At 48.3% G+C, this 17,377-nt stretch overlaps 1 protein-coding gene across 7 annotated transcripts in view; it reads left to right on the forward strand.

Annotated features, from left to right (window-relative positions):
* CLEC16A (C-type lectin domain containing 16A) overlaps positions 1-17,377 on the forward strand; it is a 196,337-nt gene that overhangs the window by 125,905 nt on the left and 53,055 nt on the right. For all 7 annotated transcript variants that reach the window (XM_074346794.1, XM_074346795.1, XM_074346796.1 and 4 more), the window contains one exon: positions 16,681-16,832. In XM_074346794.1, the coding sequence (XP_074202895.1) occupies positions 16,681-16,832 (152 nt within the window). The remainder of the gene's footprint in view (positions 1-16,680; positions 16,833-17,377) is intronic.

The raw sequence follows: 17,377 nt of genomic DNA on the forward strand, positions 1-17,377 counted from the left end.
AGAAAACTCATTCTCAGTCGGAGTTCCTGGCCAGAAATGAACCGGGGCAGTTTCCCACAGTCTCATATGTGATCAGCTCTGTGCTTTCTCTTGGGGTCCCTCTAGCCATGGGCACACCTGACTATCTAGATTTTAAATAATGAAAATAACATTAAGCAAAGCTAAAGATTCTGTCTATCAGTCACACTAGCCACGTTTCAGGTGCTCAGCAGCTACATGTGGCTAGCATGAGAGAGAATGAAAAACTTCATTTTATTTTCATTTAAATAGCCTCACGTGGCTGGTAGCGCCCATGATAGACAGCACATATGAAGGGCACGTCCAGCAACGCAGAAAGTCCTGTAAGGCAGCACTGTCTGACTGGCGGGGCTAACGCCAGGAAACGGGGACAGCACAGGCTTTGGAGTCTTTCAGAATCCTGGCTCGGTGATTTCACCCTCTGAGCCTCAGGTGCTCTCACCTGTGGCCTCAGAGCAGGTGAAGCAGTGAAGCTATAACAGGATTAGTGGTGTTGACTGGGCACTGACCCTCTGCCCATTTATTCTCCAGTGCTTGGGAGCTAAGGGCTGTTACCACCCGATTTACAAATGGGAAAGTGGAGGCCAGAGCCCGCCTTGGGTGTCAGCACCTGGCATGTGGCAGGGAGTAGAAACAGTGGGACCTGTGATTCTCATTCAGCCAGAGCTGCACCTGGAGCTTAGAGCCCTGGCCCCTGCCCAGCGTCCAGGCAGACCTCCGCAGCCTAGCCGTCTCCTCCTTTCCTCAGCCTGTGGTCTATTCTTATTTCCTAGTGGTCAGCCTGACTAGCTCCCACGTGAAGAAAGCAGTGTCCGCCTTTTCTTTGCCTTGCTTTTGCCTAATTTGATTCCTGGCATCCTAGCCCTGCAAACGTGCTCTGTGCGTCACACTCAGGAAGGCGCAGGGTTTTCAGCGCCAACCACACTAGCAAAGAGGTAGGTGTGCGGGGCGCTCAGCTTCTCGGAGTCCGGGCTTCCTTGCCACCTATTACTCCCTCCTACCATCCTGCCAAATTTCTGTCTCTCTTAACCTTTCCCTTTCTCTCCCTGTTGGTGGATTTCCTCTGCCAAGAAATCACCAAAACAGCCAAAGGCAATGACGTTCACACAGCTCAGCCAAAGTGAAGTCACTTGGCTCTTGGTCTAAAAGCCGCTGTGTGAGCACAGACAGTCAAATGCTGTTTCCCCGGCTGGTCCGGATTCATGTAGCTTAGTGTAGGGTGTGACCCACACAGTCTTTTCATGAAATTGAAGTTTGGTTTTAAGTGGCTTCATGTGTATGGAGGATCTTGGACCTCACTGTGGCTGTTTCCTGCCTGGGGTCCTGGGAATTGACCTTACTGATAACATAGCCTCACACCCTCGAGCCCTGAATAACTCTGGCGGGGCCTCACTTTTCTCGTCTGTAACCTGTAGATATTTGTACCTTCTTCATTGGATTGTTTCAAGTGCTTAGCACAGGGCCAGGCACTTTGGGGTTCTTTTTTTTACTGAGTTTTATTGAGCTATTGATTATTTTAATAATACTCAATGAATTTCAACTGTTGTTACTTGAAGTTTGCGCAGATGGGCATTTGCGAGTGGAACTTTGGAATAATCTGTTTGCAAGATTTGCAAATGAACTTTTGTTTTGTTTGGGGGGAGGTAATTAGGTTTTTTAATATTTTATTTTTTTAGAGGAGGTACTGAGGATTGAACCCAGGACCTCGTGCATGCTGAGCATGTACTCTACCACTTGGGCTATACCCGCAAGTGAGCTTTTGAAGAGTTTCTTTGTAGGCAGGTGAAACACCGCCTTCCCATTGTGCGAGCACAAGGTATACTAATAGGTTTATTTCACTTATTTGTTTATGGTCTGTCTGCACCCACCAGACTGTGAGCTGCATGAAGGCGGGGACCTTCTTTTTCACCCCCTGCATCCTTAGTACCTGGGATGGTGCTGGGCATGTAGCAGATGCACAGTAAATATTTGTTGAATTATAAATATACGATTGGGGAATCTTGTCAGTTTTTTTCTCATATCCTTAATAAGCGCTTGTTTTATGTGTAAGTTCCAGACGGGGTCTTAATTATAGACTTTCAATTAAATTCCTGAATTAAGTTTCAGTAAGTAACTACAGGCAAAACCTTCAGTTGCCATGACGGTCTTCCCTTAGTCCTCGGTTCTGGGCATCTGTTTACTCTCCTTGGTATGGCTTTAATAAACAGCCCTTTCTGACGGGCCCCCAGCTTCTGCAGCCCCACCCTCCAGCAGGCCTCGCTGCCTGGTTCCACGTAGTCCAGCCCCACTGAAGGACAGACTCCCCATGTTCTCACGTGCCTCTGACCCCACAGCTCACGCACTTCCCTGCTGACTACGACATACACTTCAAAAGCCTGTGAGGACCCACCACCTTGAGAGACTAAAGTAAAAGGAAAGGTGAATGAATGAGTTCCCTTCCTTGTTTTGTTCTTCGTGAATTTAATAGAGTAGTTCATGTTCAAGTTTACTTTTAAAAGGAGGAAAAACGCAGAGAGGGAAATAGTTGAGATTCTTGATTTTTATCTCATTTGAAACATAGCTTAGTTATTTAAAAGATAGGCATCTGATTGGGTGCATAGGATTATACAGAGTTAGCAGATAAGATTTAGTTTCACATTAACGGTATCAGTTTAAATCATATGCTTTGGAAGTGTTGTTCTAGCGCCAAATGTTTATTGATACTCAATTTGAGCGCCAGAGGTTAAAAACAGAGAGCAGGCAGTTTGGTGTGTGAAGGATACAGCTTTTGTTTAAGCCCAAAGGTATGGCTTGTCTCCACCAGAGGTCTCCCATATTTTACTGTTAATGTTTGAAGTATACTGAATTCCCACCAGCTAATTAAAAATCAGCCTGCGATGCCGGTAAGCATTCACTCTGTGAACTAATTTCTGCCAAACGGCCATAAATGTGTCCCCCAGTGTGAAATTTAGACGTTCTTTCCCATCAGAAAAGAGGCATGTGGTTTAGTCCCAACCTCTTCATTTGAGGGAGAAGGAAACCGTGGCCCACCCGAAAGGTCAATTGCCCCAACCGAGGCCACGCAGCCTCTTAAGTGCCCAGCTGGGATTCCGACCCAGGCCTCTTCTCGCTCTCAGCTCACTGTTCTCACCAAACCCTGCGTGCTTTTGCCGAGTTGAATTCAGCAAGCTGATTCTATTATTCCTAAGTGCCAGGCGCTCTTCTAGCACTGGATGACTATCGCTTATTCTCCACAGCAGCCATGTAGTACCCTAATCCTATTATCACCCCATTGGCTGGATGGGGCACCTAAGGACTAGCAGGTGGGCAGCAGTGTGCCAAGGTCCCACACCGGCTAGTCTGGCCCATTACCCGTGCTCTTCAGCATGAAACTATACTATCCCAGGAGGCTAAGACTCAGAAGGGACAGACGTAGAGGGAGGACCCAAGCTATGAACCAGGGAGGGCATGTGGAGCCCCTCCAGCCGTTCCAACCAAGATCAGGCAAGGAGCTTGAAACCCCAGAGGACGAGCAAAAAATAGGAGGCTAGCGCTGGGCCACGAGGGTCAGATGCAAGAACGAATCAGAGCCCTCCAGAGAGGAGTAGTGGCTTGACTCGGCCCGAAGCCTGGCTCTCCTCCTCTGCTTGGTCCATTTCTGGGCTTCTTTCAGGGTTCAGCTGAAACTTCACCTCCTGCAGGAAGCCTTCCCTGACCCCTGGGCCGTGTCGGGGGGCCTCCATCTGGCCTTCTACAGCCTCCTAGTCTTTCTCTGCCGTAGCCTTTGTCACATGGTAATGTAATTGTCACTTGTTTGATCTCCCCCACGGATCACAGGAGCTCCTGAGGGGTGAGTCTCTCCCGTCTCTGTGGCCCCCTTTGCCAAGCACACGGTCCAGCATGGAGGAAAGTACCTCCGAAATATCAGAATGAAAAGTCTGAAGTAGTGAAGGGGAGAGGGTGTAAACGGTTCTGTCTACAAAGCCGTTTCCTTCTACCACTATCCTGTCTCTAGAGCAGAGTCCTGGTTGGATATTAGCAAGATAGAACATTCCCTACCCAAGAAGGGCCTTGAAGGTCAAGCTCAGAGCCATTGACCAGAAGAGCTCCCTGAAGTCTAGCCAGCGTCTGTTGGGTGCACAGATTGCCCACACAGTGGTGTTAAAGTCTAAATCCCAGTGGTTTAAACACTTGGGGGAAACACTCTAGCTGATGTTCTCTGCCAGGAGGACTCCCCTCCCCACCACCTCACTCTCCACCCCCACCCAAGGAGGGACAATTCCCTGGGCCAGGATCTGCTCTCTAGAATACCCACTGTGTACTTTTCTGAGGAAGGATCATAAAGAGGAAATCTGAGGGAAAGCGAAGATTTGGCCCTATCTTCAAGAACCTTCTATCCAGAGGAAGAAAGGAGATGTGCTCACATGACCCGTGTAGAGAAAAATCACAAGCCTTTTCTGTACCTCATCTCGTCTGCTCGTCACAGAATCCCTAGGAAGTAAGCAGTGTATCTATTTTTCAGATAAGGAAACCGAGGTTCAGAAAAGCTACCCAGAGCCGGGACCTCCTTCATCCTTGTAGCCAGGTGCCTGGCGCCCAGTAGGCAAATGCTGAGTAGGGAGACTGGTGGAGGAATAAAAGAAGAAAGGGAAAGACAGAGCCTTGATGTGAGCCCAGGGCAGCCTGACTGTGTCCTGGGGAGGGACCCTGAGCAGAGATCTTGTGGTGGGGGGCCTTAAAGGCTTGGGGACCCTCCCCCATCGGCTGCGGGGCTTCTGATTCTGAGTAGGAGGAAGGAGGGAGCCCGGCTGAAAGTCCATTCTGTGTCAGTCTGTCTTGTCGTGCATGGTAAAGAACTTTGGTATTCAAATCTTTTCTTGGAAATCTCAAGTATTCCATTGGGCTGCCTCCGAGTTAGGTAACTTTATTTACTCATGCTAAACAGGGCCATTTGCTGAGAGGAAATTACACAACATACTATGCAAATGTGGCATTCTGGAGCGTGAGTGTCGAGATAAGTGTGGTCGCCAATGTGTTATACAGATCAGATCACCACCATGCCGCTGGTGGCAGGCTGCGGGTCGCTTGATAAGGGAACGTGCCATGCTCTACTTGGAATTGCTGCTCATTTGGATTCTGTTTCTGGTAATTACGTTTTCGCTGAGTTGTCTGTCTGTGAACTTTGTTTAGTGCAAAGAAGGAACAAGGAATAAAGCACTTGCAAGTACACTCGAGCAGTCAGAGGGAGCTGCCCCACACATGTCCCGACATGTGGGAACAAGAAAAGTCAAATCCTCACTCTTTGTTCTCCCAAGAAGAGAGTTTCTTGAAATCTCCCAGGGGGGAAAGATGAAGTCATGTGACAGATGTTCTTGGCCGCTTTGTGAAAATCAGTCACGTTAGTTTACTAAACATGGCATGTGCATTTCAAGCAAGAGAAAAACCATCCTCTGGAAGCAGGTAGAACTGAGCCCCAGCAGAGCACTGTCCCCAGTCTGTGGGCACTGGGGACTGGGTGTCTGGCCTTGAAAATGGCACCAGGGCCCTCCCATCAGTTAGTTATTGCTCCTGGGTCTTTTAACAGTTACCAAGACACCAACCATCACACAGTAACTACTTGAATAATTGCCAAATGAGCAAATGACAGACTTATCCAGCCATGTCAATAAAGTGAGCATTGATGTAGTATCCTTGGTGGCCCTGGAATCCACTGGGTGACCTTAAGATTCTAAAATGTTAGAGGGTGGATATAGCTCAGTGGTAGAGCACGTGCTTAGCATACTCAAGGTCCTGGGTTCAATCCCCCGTACCTCCACTGAAAAAATAAAAAAAGATTTTACAAGTTTAAGAGATGCTACAAAGAACACTCAGGACAGCACACCACTCACATCCAAACTCTTCCTATTAAATTCTTACTCTTCAAACTCGGGAACCAAATAGATTTTCGTAATGAGAATTAATAAAAACCTTTGATTGCACAGCCCCAAGTTGTCACACACACTTCCGCATACTTGTGTGACTTTCACAACAACCCTTGGAGGTCAGTTTTTCCCCCAACGTTTCCTTTTGAAAAATTTCAAGCATACAACCAAGTTGACTGGTGCAAGAACACCCCTTGTACCCACCATCCACATTCTACCACTAACAGTCACGTTCCACCACTAACAATGTACTAGATCTCTGACCCTTGAACTGCGTGGGTCCACTTATACATGGGTTTTTTTCAGTATAGGACCTGTATTTTCATTTTACAGGTCTTTAAATTAACTAAGTGTGGGGGAAAGTTTGTGTTAGATTAGAGATCACAGTATGTGGAATCAAAAGAAATAGGATTTAAGTCCTGATTCTGTCCAGAGTGTTTCAGCGTCCTGCCCTTGGGTGAGTCATTTATCAGTGCCTTTGTTTTTGAGGCGGAGAGAGCGGTCTGTGAATTTTCAACGGCACAAGAGGTCAGCGCCCCTAACTCCCTTGTTGTTCAAAGATCAACTGTACTTCTTGTATCACATATCTACTCTTATTCAGCCATCAGTCCATCTTTTCTTTCCTTTCTTTCTTTTTTTTTTTTTTTTCAAAGTTAACTGCGGACATCGGTACCCACCTCCCTAAAACCATCAGCATGCATATCATTGAAGGTGAGCAATAAAGTCATTTTATTACCCTGGCCTACAGATGAGGCACCCAAAGCGAAGCCACGAGCTCAGGGTCAACACAGCTAGAAAGTGGCAGAGGCAGGACTCCTCTGCAGACCGCCAGCCCCGATGCCTGGCTCCTGACTGTTCCCTGCAGCTGCCCCTCCCTGTAGAGCTGTGGTTATGAGGGGGAGCAGAGCTGGAGAGCCTCGGCAGTTCTCTCCATAGTGTTTCTTGGGGGAGGAGCGGGTGGAGCGGAGGCTGAAGGCCAGGTCATCAGTGTGGGTTGGGGTAGCCCTGGATCATGGATGAAATATCAGAACCCAGCACTGGGTCACCCTTTCCCTGGGTGATTGCATCTCAGCACATATCCTAATACCTGCATCCCTAATTGCTGCACCCCCTTGCAAACCTGAGGAACACCAGTACCTTCTTCCCTGCATTCTTGGAGGGACCAGACTCATATGCCTGGCAATCGAAATTGCCAAGACCTGCTCTCCATCCAGGAAATATCGCACTTTACAACTGCCCCGTGCCGTGCTGTGCTGGGAAGGAAGGCTTTAGGGAGCTTCAAAGAAGACAGAGTAATTGATTGCTACTTGCAGCAAATAACCCATAAGCTGTTGCTGGGTTGATGGAGAAATGGTTACTTAATTTTCTTCAAAGGATTGATTCGACTGTCAGGAGAAGCAGCCAACCTAATTGAGTGTGTTAGTTCACACCCTTAGTGGGAACAGTCAGATCTCTTTCTCGTTTTGGCTTCAGAACGTCATGGGCCGTGCATGGAGTCTCCCCTTGGTGTTAATCAGGCTTGAGGTTTGGGTGTCACCCATACGGGATCATTCACCTTGGGTGGGTCTGAAGAATTAACCAGGGCCTGATTCCCTGTCGCCCCAGCTCTGCTGGACTACGTTTGAATCAGCGCAAGACTTCCTTTCCTTGGCACTCAGAGTAGCTCCCCAGGAAACGTGTGTAACTTTCTTGTGCCCCAGAATGGCTATAGTTTTCAGTTTTGTACTGGATGTTGATAGATTGGTGACGTTTGGGAGATGGATTCCACTTTCCCACTGGGCATCTGAATGACTGCCTTGTACCCCCAGTGCCTGCCTCCTCCCTCCAGACCCCCCCAGAGAGCCAACTGAGGCCCGATGATTCATCAGTCGCTTCCTAGCCATGCATTACTGGTCAGCTAAGGCCGCTCCCCTCGGCTACATTCCATCATCAGAGAGCCACGTGAGGCTGGCTTTCCCTGGAGTCACTGTCAAAGCTGAATTCAGTGCCACAGTACCTTCTGTGTCTCAAAGGGTGGCCATCTGGCCACTAGTCTCAAGGCTCCAAGGGTCTGGGGCTCAGCCCATTTTGCTCCCACTGTACCTGAACCCCGGGAGCGGCAGGTACCCAGCATGGCAGAAAGGGGAGGACCAGGAACTACCCCTGGAAGGAGCCACTGAATGCCTGGTGAAGGAGGACCTCACCAAGGGCAGCCCAGGGGCACACGGCAGCTTCATACTGTCAGCCCCTGGGGCCTGCCTGCTGTCATTTGACTGTCCCCCTCCCGGACCCAGTCAGCATCCTCCACCCTTGAGAGCTATCCTGAATCGCAAATGCCCCTTTTTCTAAGGGAAACAGGGTGTTATGTTTGCTCTGGCTTCATAGCTCACCACTTCATTTGCATCAGTTGTGTGTCCTTGGGGGTGTTACCCGACATCCTGTACCTGTGTCCTCGGGAATCAGTGAACCCACCTCCTAGTGATGCAGGAAAATGGATGGGGAGCGTGAAGAGGGCCGTGTCCCAGGTCTTGGTTGAGCCCCCGGGATGTGCCCTGCCAAGTGTGGGTCCTTGGCTTTGCACAGGAAAGAGTTCAAGTGCGAGCCACCGTTGAGTAAAGGTAGGTTTATTTAGAGAGATTTATACTGCATAGAGTGTAAGGCAAAAGAAAGGCAAGGAAAGAGGTGTGGGAATTGGGTGCTCAGGTTAAAGTAAAAGTAGGTACACACTCCACAGACAGAGTGCAGGCCGTCTCAGAAGAGGAGGGAGTGGAAAAGGCCACTAGGCGTGGTGTTGTCAGTTTTTGTGAGCTCAGTAGCTTCACAGGCCTACAGGTGGGACCATTCCAACTGCCCTGGGGAAGGGGCTGGGATTTCCAGGGATCGGGCCCCCGCCCATTCTTTGGCCTTTTGCGGTTAGCCTTGGGGCTGTCATGGCGCCTGCGGGCATGTTATTTATCAGGCTGTTACAATGAGCACATAATGAAGCTCAAGGTCTCCTAGAAGTCAAACCTCTTAATCCTCAAGGCCAACTAGGAGTTGAATCTCCCACCATTTTAGTGTTAAATTGCTGTCATTCCTTGAGTGGCTGTGCCCTACGCCTTCCCTCCTGTCTCACTAGGATCCCGGAAACTTGTCAAATTGGAGCTCAGCACCTGGTCCACAGGAGCACTCGATAAAGGCTGGTCGTGGTGTCAGCAGCGTCATAGAACTGCTGGAGGCAGGGGATGGGGGTGCCCCTCTCCAAAGACTCAGCCCTGACAGTCTTTCAGCACATGGCTTTAGAGGACCAAAACTCATGAATGGCATGGAATTCCCAGCAGACGCAGCCACCAACTCCAGGGCAAGTCAGCGATCCCCTCAGCTCGCCCTGCAAGAGCCCACAGGCCACTGCGGTTTCTTCCTCACTGATCCCCGGCATACCTGCAGATCTGGAAGAGAACCCCAGTCTGCTCTAGAACCCGTACAGGGGCCAGGACCACGCATTCCTTGCAAAAGGAGTCACGTGCCTTTCTGCTCACAAAGGAAATCCCGCTGTCCTGTTGGCTATGAACTTTCCCTGTGGGCTGATTATCTTTGGAATCCCAGGGTGAGTCTGCCTTTCTCAAGGAATTTGTACCTCCTTCCCCGCCCTTCCAGACCTCTGATTAACAACACGTGCCTGAAAGACTTGGTAGTGTTTACAGAGTCAGTAATCTAAACTCAAGCTGTGATGGTGTTCCAAGAATTGGCCCTAAAGCCCAGGGCATTGGATTTCAAAGCGCTGGAATTCAGCTAGCCTGGAAATCCCACCGTAAGGATAAAGGCTTCAATTCTAAATGTATTTGGAGGCACCAACGCCAAGAATTAAATTATGGTATTGGCATCCATATTTTACCAGGGAGGGATTATTTAAATACAGCAAAAGTCAATCAGCCCCATTTATTGCTCAGTAATGAGCTACGGCCTGTCAGAGGGAGCTGTGGAGGAAGGCTTCAGCCCAGGGGCTAAAAAGACAGCTGTTGAGAAGGGAAGGCCTTTGCCTTCAAAACTGGAGGACCAGAAGATGTTAGCATTCCTCCATCCAGTGGATAAATACTTCTCCAGCACCTGCCACTGCCCAGTCCCCTCCTGGGGGTGCAGCAGTGAATGGGACAGGTCAAGTCCTGCCTTCGTGGGGCCTGCAGCCCACAAAGGGGACCAGGCAGGAAGGAGTAAAAGGGATCATTGGAGACTGACAGGCAGTGGGGTGCGGTAGCGGGCTCAGGTGGGTAGATGTGGTGGAGAGTGACTGGGTGGGTGGGGCAACCACGGGCGAGGGCCCATCACCCCACAGGAGTTCTGAGAACCGAAAACCATGATTCATTTTCTCCCTCTGAAGAGCCTCGCTTAGTCTAGAGCCAGCATCCAGCAAGTGTGACTTTACCGCAGGCAGGCCAGAGAGTCAGGGCGCTTCCAGGCAACAACCACTGCTGCTGAGGACCAGGCCCACGCTCATAATGGGGATGGGTGCTGGGCGTGGCCCCAGGCGCTCGGTCCTGAGGTGGGTTATAAGTAACCTGAGCCACAAAGAGGGAGGAGGCTTGCCTGGGGCCACACAGCTTTTAGTGGCAGAGCTGAGATTTAAACCCAGGTCTGTGTGGCTCCAAAACCTATGCTGTTTTCACCCGGCCACATTGCCCTGATTCTGAACTTCATGGCAAGGGGGCTCTTTCGTGTTTTTTCCTTTCCTTTCCTCTCCTCTCTCCCAACAACTTAAACTTCTGTTGGAAATGACTACACTCCTTTCCCTTCATTCTGCTGAACACTGCAGGACCTTTTTACGCATCCCAAGTCAGCAGCCCTGGGCTGTTTCTCCAGGCTGGTCTTCCACAATGTGGTGTGCAGCCCCTTGGTAGTGCTGGAAGAGTTTTAGAATTTTAAGCGTGCCTGGGTACAGCACTAAATTACAGTAAGTCACAGCTGCCATCATCTGTTGCTGAGTAACAATCTGCCTTAAAATTCAATGGCTTAAAGCAACTGCAGTCATTCATTTTGCTCACGGTTCTGTAATTTGCCCAGGGCTCAGTGGGACTCGCTCATCTCTGCTCCACATGGCATCAGCTGGGAGCTGGGGGCTGTGGGCCTGGGGCCTTGGTTTCTCCAGTCGGTGTCTCATGGCTGCTTGGGCTTCCTCACAGCGTGGTGGGGAGGTTCCAAGAGCCTCTTTATGACCTTGCCTCAGAAATCATACGGGATCACCTCCAGTGTACTCTGTTGGTCTAGGCAGTCACAGAAGGCCCCCCCCCCAAGTTCAAGGAGAAAGGACATAGATGCCACCACTTGATGGGAGGCAGGTCAAGGTCACACTGTAAGAGCATGTAGGGTGGGAGATACTGCCCTGGCCGTCTTTGGAAAGTATAGTCCACAAGAAAATCCATTTCAGTGCCCCTCAGGTCCTTTCTGTTACAATCAGGGAGAAGGTCTCAGATCGCTATTAGTTTGTCTTAGAACTTCTCTAACTCTTGGAACTCCCTTTTTATCAAAAGAATAGTCTTTAGGCTATAATTTTAAAAAGGGTCTTCTTAATCTATTTTCATGGTCGCCTTATTTATTGTAATTAACTCTAGTTTTCCACTCATGGTAATGATATGAAGTTTCCCTTTAAAATAAATGTATTTTAGGAACACCACAGGTGCTTTCAAGAGAAAAATCAAACACAAGTTCTACTTTCTGCTATAGATTTACCCTCCCATGCTCATATGAATAAGGATGCTCCTTTGCTGTAGCAAAAGCTTATAAGCTACCCACATGGCCATCAGCTGGGGAGCTGTCAGAGCATCCAGAGTCATGCCTACAGCGGGAGAGAACGCAGCTGTGAAAAAAGGTGAGGTGTTAGTCTATGGGTGCTGCTGTGTCACCAAGATGCGTGCTTCAATGGCAAAAGCACAACGCGGAGGGAGTGTGTGGCATGGCATGCTACCATTTGCGAAAGGCCAGGCGGCGAGGATGTAGCTACATGTACACTTGGAAACGCACAGGGGTCGGATAACAAGAAATCAGTAGTGGTTGCCTCTGGGGCGGGGGACGGGAGATTTACCACCCGCTGTAGAAAATTTAACACCTTTGTAAACGGGAACATAAGAATGTGTTTTCTATTCAAAGAGATTGATGAGCTTAGTATTTGTAAATAACATAAAATGGCAAATCTCCCCCCCTGTCAAGTAAATGAAAGGCAGTGCCTGGCAGTAGGAGGAACATGTCCCCTCTCCCTGGAGTGAGGTTCTGCTAGGGGGCACAGAGCACCTTCATGGTCTTGGGGTGAGATGAAGCATCTGGCATCCCACCTGCTCTGCCCGTAGGGTTCGTCCCTCCCCAAGTGGAGGCTTGGTCTACATGATGTTGTATGGTCCCCAGTCCGAGCATCCCTGCCGGCCCTTGAGCCCCTTAGGCAAGGCCAGGCCTCATTCTTCACGGTCTGGTTCCCTAGTACAGGGTCTAACACCCACATGTTTGTTGAACTGGACGCCAGAGCTCTTCAGCTCACACATCTGGCCGCTTTGGAAACGTGCACACCTGTGTACCAAGAGGTGCTGTCAGAGAGCCCTTGGTGTCTTGCCATCGCCCTGTCCTCGATGATCGTCACCGCCTTCAGGCTCAGGGAATGTTGGACGGCCGACATCTGGGCCTGGAGCTGCTTCCCAACCCTGCCTGGGCCCCAGACAGACCTGAGGCCCTGTGTATACGAGTGTGGGAAGAGAGTCAGTTTTCTCTTTATTTAATTTTAAGTACACAAATAACATAACTCTTTGAAAAATCGGAACATTGCATATAAACTAAAATGACCTGACCCTGCACCCCTAGTCCCACCCACTCCCCTCCAAAGAGGTAATCACTCTGCACCCTGCCAGACGTTTTCTTAAATTTTTCTTTTACATACACATGCTCCAGTCCACAGAAAATATACAGTATCATTTTGTGTGGTTTAATTCTACACAAATTGTGTCTTACTGCATGTGTCATGCCACAGCTTTTCCCATTGAACAGTACGTTCTTGAGATTAACCATGTTGAAATAGCTAGAGATCTCATTCATTCCTTATCATTGCCTTATGATTTTGCACTGAATAAATGCACACTTAAGAGCTTCCTTTTCTTACTGTACACTTGGGTCATTTCAGAGCCAAATCCTGCCGTCAGCATCCTTGTTCCCGTCTTTGGCCCACACCAGTGTTTTCCTGGGAACATACCAATAACTGGGTCATACGGTGTGAAACTTTCAGTTTTAATAAATAATGCTAATTTGCCCTTCAAAATGGCTGTGTTAATTTATTCTACTAGCAGCATTTGAGAATGTCCGGTTTCCTATGGCCTCACCAATACCTGACATTATCAGGCATCTTTATTTTTGCCACCCTGGTGCTATCTTGTTTTAGTTTGCTTCCTGATTTAGCATGAGGGTGAGCCCCTATGTGTGCGTCTGTCAGCTGGCCCTGTTCTCTTGTCTGTGAATGGGCTGTGGGAGTCCTTCATATCTGCTGCTTTATTCATCTTTTGCCTTTTAGAGATACTTTGCAAATATTCCTCCAGTCTGTTTATAAAGTTGTTTGTTATCATGAGCTGAATTTTAATTTTGATCTAGTCAGTTTGTCAATCTTACATTTATTTATTTCTATATATTGATTCTTATTTTTGTTAAAAGAAATCCTTCCCTGCCCCTGAAGTTATGTGAATATTCTCCTACGTTTCCTGATAAATTTTTGCAAAATTTTTTTAAAAAGAGTCCGAGGTTTTACCTCTTTTGAAATAAAGCTAGTGGGGGAAGGGCGCAGGAGACTCAGGTGGGCTGTGAGATTTGGACAGCGCCAGTACACAGGTGACCTGTCACTTCCACTGGCCTCCGCTGGCCACAGGCCAGTCCTGAGAGGCAGGCAAGGAGGCTCATGAGGCTGCCACACACCCCAGCTGCCTGCCGCGGAGTCCTCCCCACGTGCCTGCATCCCTCCCGGACCTCGGTACCCAGCACGGCTCCCCCCGGCTCAGAGTGAAGTCCACAGGTGCCTGCTTGCAGGCAGCAGCAGCAGGACTTAGATTGTGGGCAGAGTCAGTTCCATCAGCCAGGAATGCCCACAGCCAGCGTGCGGAGCAGCCGAGGCGAGGGACGAGGTGGCGAAGGCATTTCCTAAGATGACGCCCCAGAGACCCACAAACACTCGAGTCACCCCAACCAGCCCTACCTTGATCTCTCTAAAGGATGCCCAGAAGCCCTTCTGTTTAGTCCGCAGAAGCCGCTTCATTTCTCCTTAACTGCCCCCACAGCTTCTGAAAAGCCAGGGGCTCCCTCCCTCTCAGAGCTGTCCTGTCTCATTGGTGACGGTTGCCTTTTAGTTTTCTTATGAAATCTCTCACGGGGCTTTGATGTCTCAATTGCGTTTCTGAAAGTTGTTCCGCTTTGGGGTTTTGTCCTTCCTTTTTTGTTCTTTGCGGCGGAGGTGGTAGGTCTTTTTTACCTCCTGAAGCCCCTAAGGCCTCTGGGCTTTATGAGGGGGTTGCCTGCCGACAAACCTCACTGCCACCAACACCTTGGCTGTGCCCGCTTTTTCCCGGGCCTCACGCGCAGAGGAATGTGGGAAAAGAAGAGCCAGGTTGTCCTGTTTGCAGGGAGAGGGGAAGAGAAAGAGGGGAAAAGGAAAGAAAAGGCATCTTGTATTAGTTTTCTATCTTTAAAAAGTAAAAGATTCTCATTGGGAAACAAGTTTCTAAGTATTGAATAAAGGAAATAAACCCTGCCTACCACAAAGAAAATGTTGGTAAGAATGAGTATGATGACTTGCATTTCTGATAGTGCAGAGGACCAGATGTCTTCTGTATGGAACTAAAGATTGTGGATAAAGTAATTTTTAGAAATCTTTTTAAATACTTGGCTGGACTTTTGGGAAAGGGAGAAAGTTTCTTGCTCTAGATAATGAGAACGTGCAATCCCAAGAGTCAGGCCTGTCTGGTGCTGGTGTTTGCCGTGGGGTGTCTGGCTGTGCTGGGGAGAAAAGACAGAAACACAAGGCCTGTCCGAGCTGAGAGGATGGACCGGAAGACATCCCGTGAAGCCAGGATCCCAGATGGGTTATGCTCTCAGGGGGTTAAACTGAGCTGGAGCAGGAGGGGGGCAGGGGGAGAGAGGAGGCAGAAGAGAGGGAAGAGGAGAAATGCACCTTAGATCTAAATGAAAAGGAAACATAGAAGGAGGGGGACTTTGGCAAACATCTGAGTCCACGTTTATCACATGTGTTTGGAGCCAGAATTTTTACTGTCTGTGTTACCATCCTCCCACCACCACTGCTAATAGATTGAAGCCAGGTTTTAGGTTACAGAACGTATTGGGGTGATGAAGGTGTTCTACAACGGGAATATCACAATGCACAGCTGTAAATTTACTAAAACTCAAACCGTACGCTTAAAATGGGTGAATTTTATGGTATATAAATTATACCTCAATAAAGCTGTTTAAGAGGAAAAAATGTGCCCACCATTCTTCTAATCAGAGACATCTTTTAATGTTTTAGTGTATTTCTCTGCACTTTTATTTCTTTGTGGGGATACTTTCTTTAAAACATATCAAAATCATAGTAGTAAAGCTTTTAATCTCTTGTTTCTTTTAAAATTATAATGTCTTGTCCAATCTCATAGCAGTTATTTCTAAATAGGATTTTTTACTTGGGTTTTTAATATGCATTTCAGAAGTACATCTCGAATACCTTCTCATTCTAAAATAATTTGAAACAATACAGTGGTATATAGGGCAAAAATTAAAGTTCTGTTGTTACTCCCTCACACACATACACACACACTTTCCCACCCCCAGTTCTCACTTCCCTCCTCAAAGGTAACCACAGTTCACAGTTTGGTTAAATATGATTTTTAAATGGGTATATAATTTTCCATATGCTGGGGAAAAAAATCATACTCAAATGGTTCCCCTATTTGGGGGCATTTAGGTTGTTTCCTGGTTAGTTCAGCTTTTCTTTTAAAACAGACTGCCAACGATCTCGTGGGAGGGAACTCAAAGCAGACCGTAGATTTAATGGTCCTGTATTACTCTGGTGATTTCAGAGCTATCAAAGACAGGCACTGAATTAGACATCAAATCTGGGAATAGCTTCCAGGTAAGAGAAGGGACCACGCGGAGGCTGAGGATGCCATGCTAAATGCTGTACCTGTCTGTTCTCATTGGATGCATCAAACATCTCAAGCTAGGGGACATTATTCCCATTTTACAGATGGGAAGCCGTGGTTTAGAGGGGCCAAGTGCTTTGCCCAGGATCACACACCATCTAGTGTAGAGCTCAGCTCTAAGTGGCCAGACACCAAGCTGAGGATTTGGTGATTCTATAACCGATCAAGGGACTCTTCCTTTCCCATCTTCACTAAATTCAGGCCCCATCCACCAACGGCCTGCAGGGAAGCCCTAAGTGTTACTGGGATTCTCAGTTTGTTGGTTGTTTTTTTTAGCTGCAGTTCACCAGTGCCTAATATGCAAGTTAACATTGTACTGATGCTTTATGTGCTTTCTGTCAGTCAGTCCTCACAAGCAGTGCTTTGACATGGGATGGGCGTTAGCCCCATTTTTCAGATGAGAAATCTGAAGCCCAGAGAGGTAGAGTAAATTGCCCAACATAACTCAGAGGAGGGTATCAGACCGGGTGTGTGTGGCTCCCAGCCCGGGCACCGACACTAAGCTGTGCTACCTGGCAGAACATGAGTCAGCTTGAGCGTCTCCATCAGGCTGGACAGCGGACTGCACCTCACTCTGCTCTCTGTCCCCCTCCTCCCAGACAACAGCGACCTGATCGCATGCACGGTGATCACCAAGGATGGCGGCATGCTCCAGCGGTTCCTGGCCGTCGATATTTACCAGATGAGTTTGGTGGAGCCCGATGTGTCCAGGCTTGGCTGGGGAGTGGTCAAGTTTGCAGGCCTTCTGCAGGTACGATGGCCGAGAACTCCGGGAACTCTTCTCGGTTGACTGTGTAAACACCCACAAAAGTTATCATCTTTACAGTTAATTTCTAATGAAACTGGGGCTACATGAACAGGTTTTCATGGAAAAGGGTTCAAATACTTCCCAGGAAAGGGCCAGATCCTTTTCGCTTAAAACCCATTCTTACTCCCCTCCTGCATTATCAGTATGATCCTCCCAGATACGGTGCTCTGCCAAGTGCAGAGATAAATATAACTCAAAGTACTGTTTTTAAACATTATACACATCTCCTTGAGAGGTGGGGGGTGTGAGTGTGTGTGTTTTTTATACTGTCACATTGAATGTATTCTAAATTTCGGTTTTTTCACTCAATGACTATTTTGGAAAGCTGACTCTGTTAGTATGTGCAGACTGGTGTCCTTTTAACTGCTCCCTGACCACACCAAGGCAGGGTTTACCAGTGCCCTTTACCCATTTCTAGCTTTTTACCTTTACAAACGGTGCTGCTATGAACAGAATTGTCCTTACTTCCTTGTGCACTTGGGCCAGGG

This window comes from Camelus bactrianus, chromosome 18 (assembly GCF_048773025.1).
Source record: "Camelus bactrianus isolate YW-2024 breed Bactrian camel chromosome 18, ASM4877302v1, whole genome shotgun sequence".
NCBI classification, from domain to species: Eukaryota; Metazoa; Chordata; class Mammalia; order Artiodactyla; family Camelidae; genus Camelus; species Camelus bactrianus.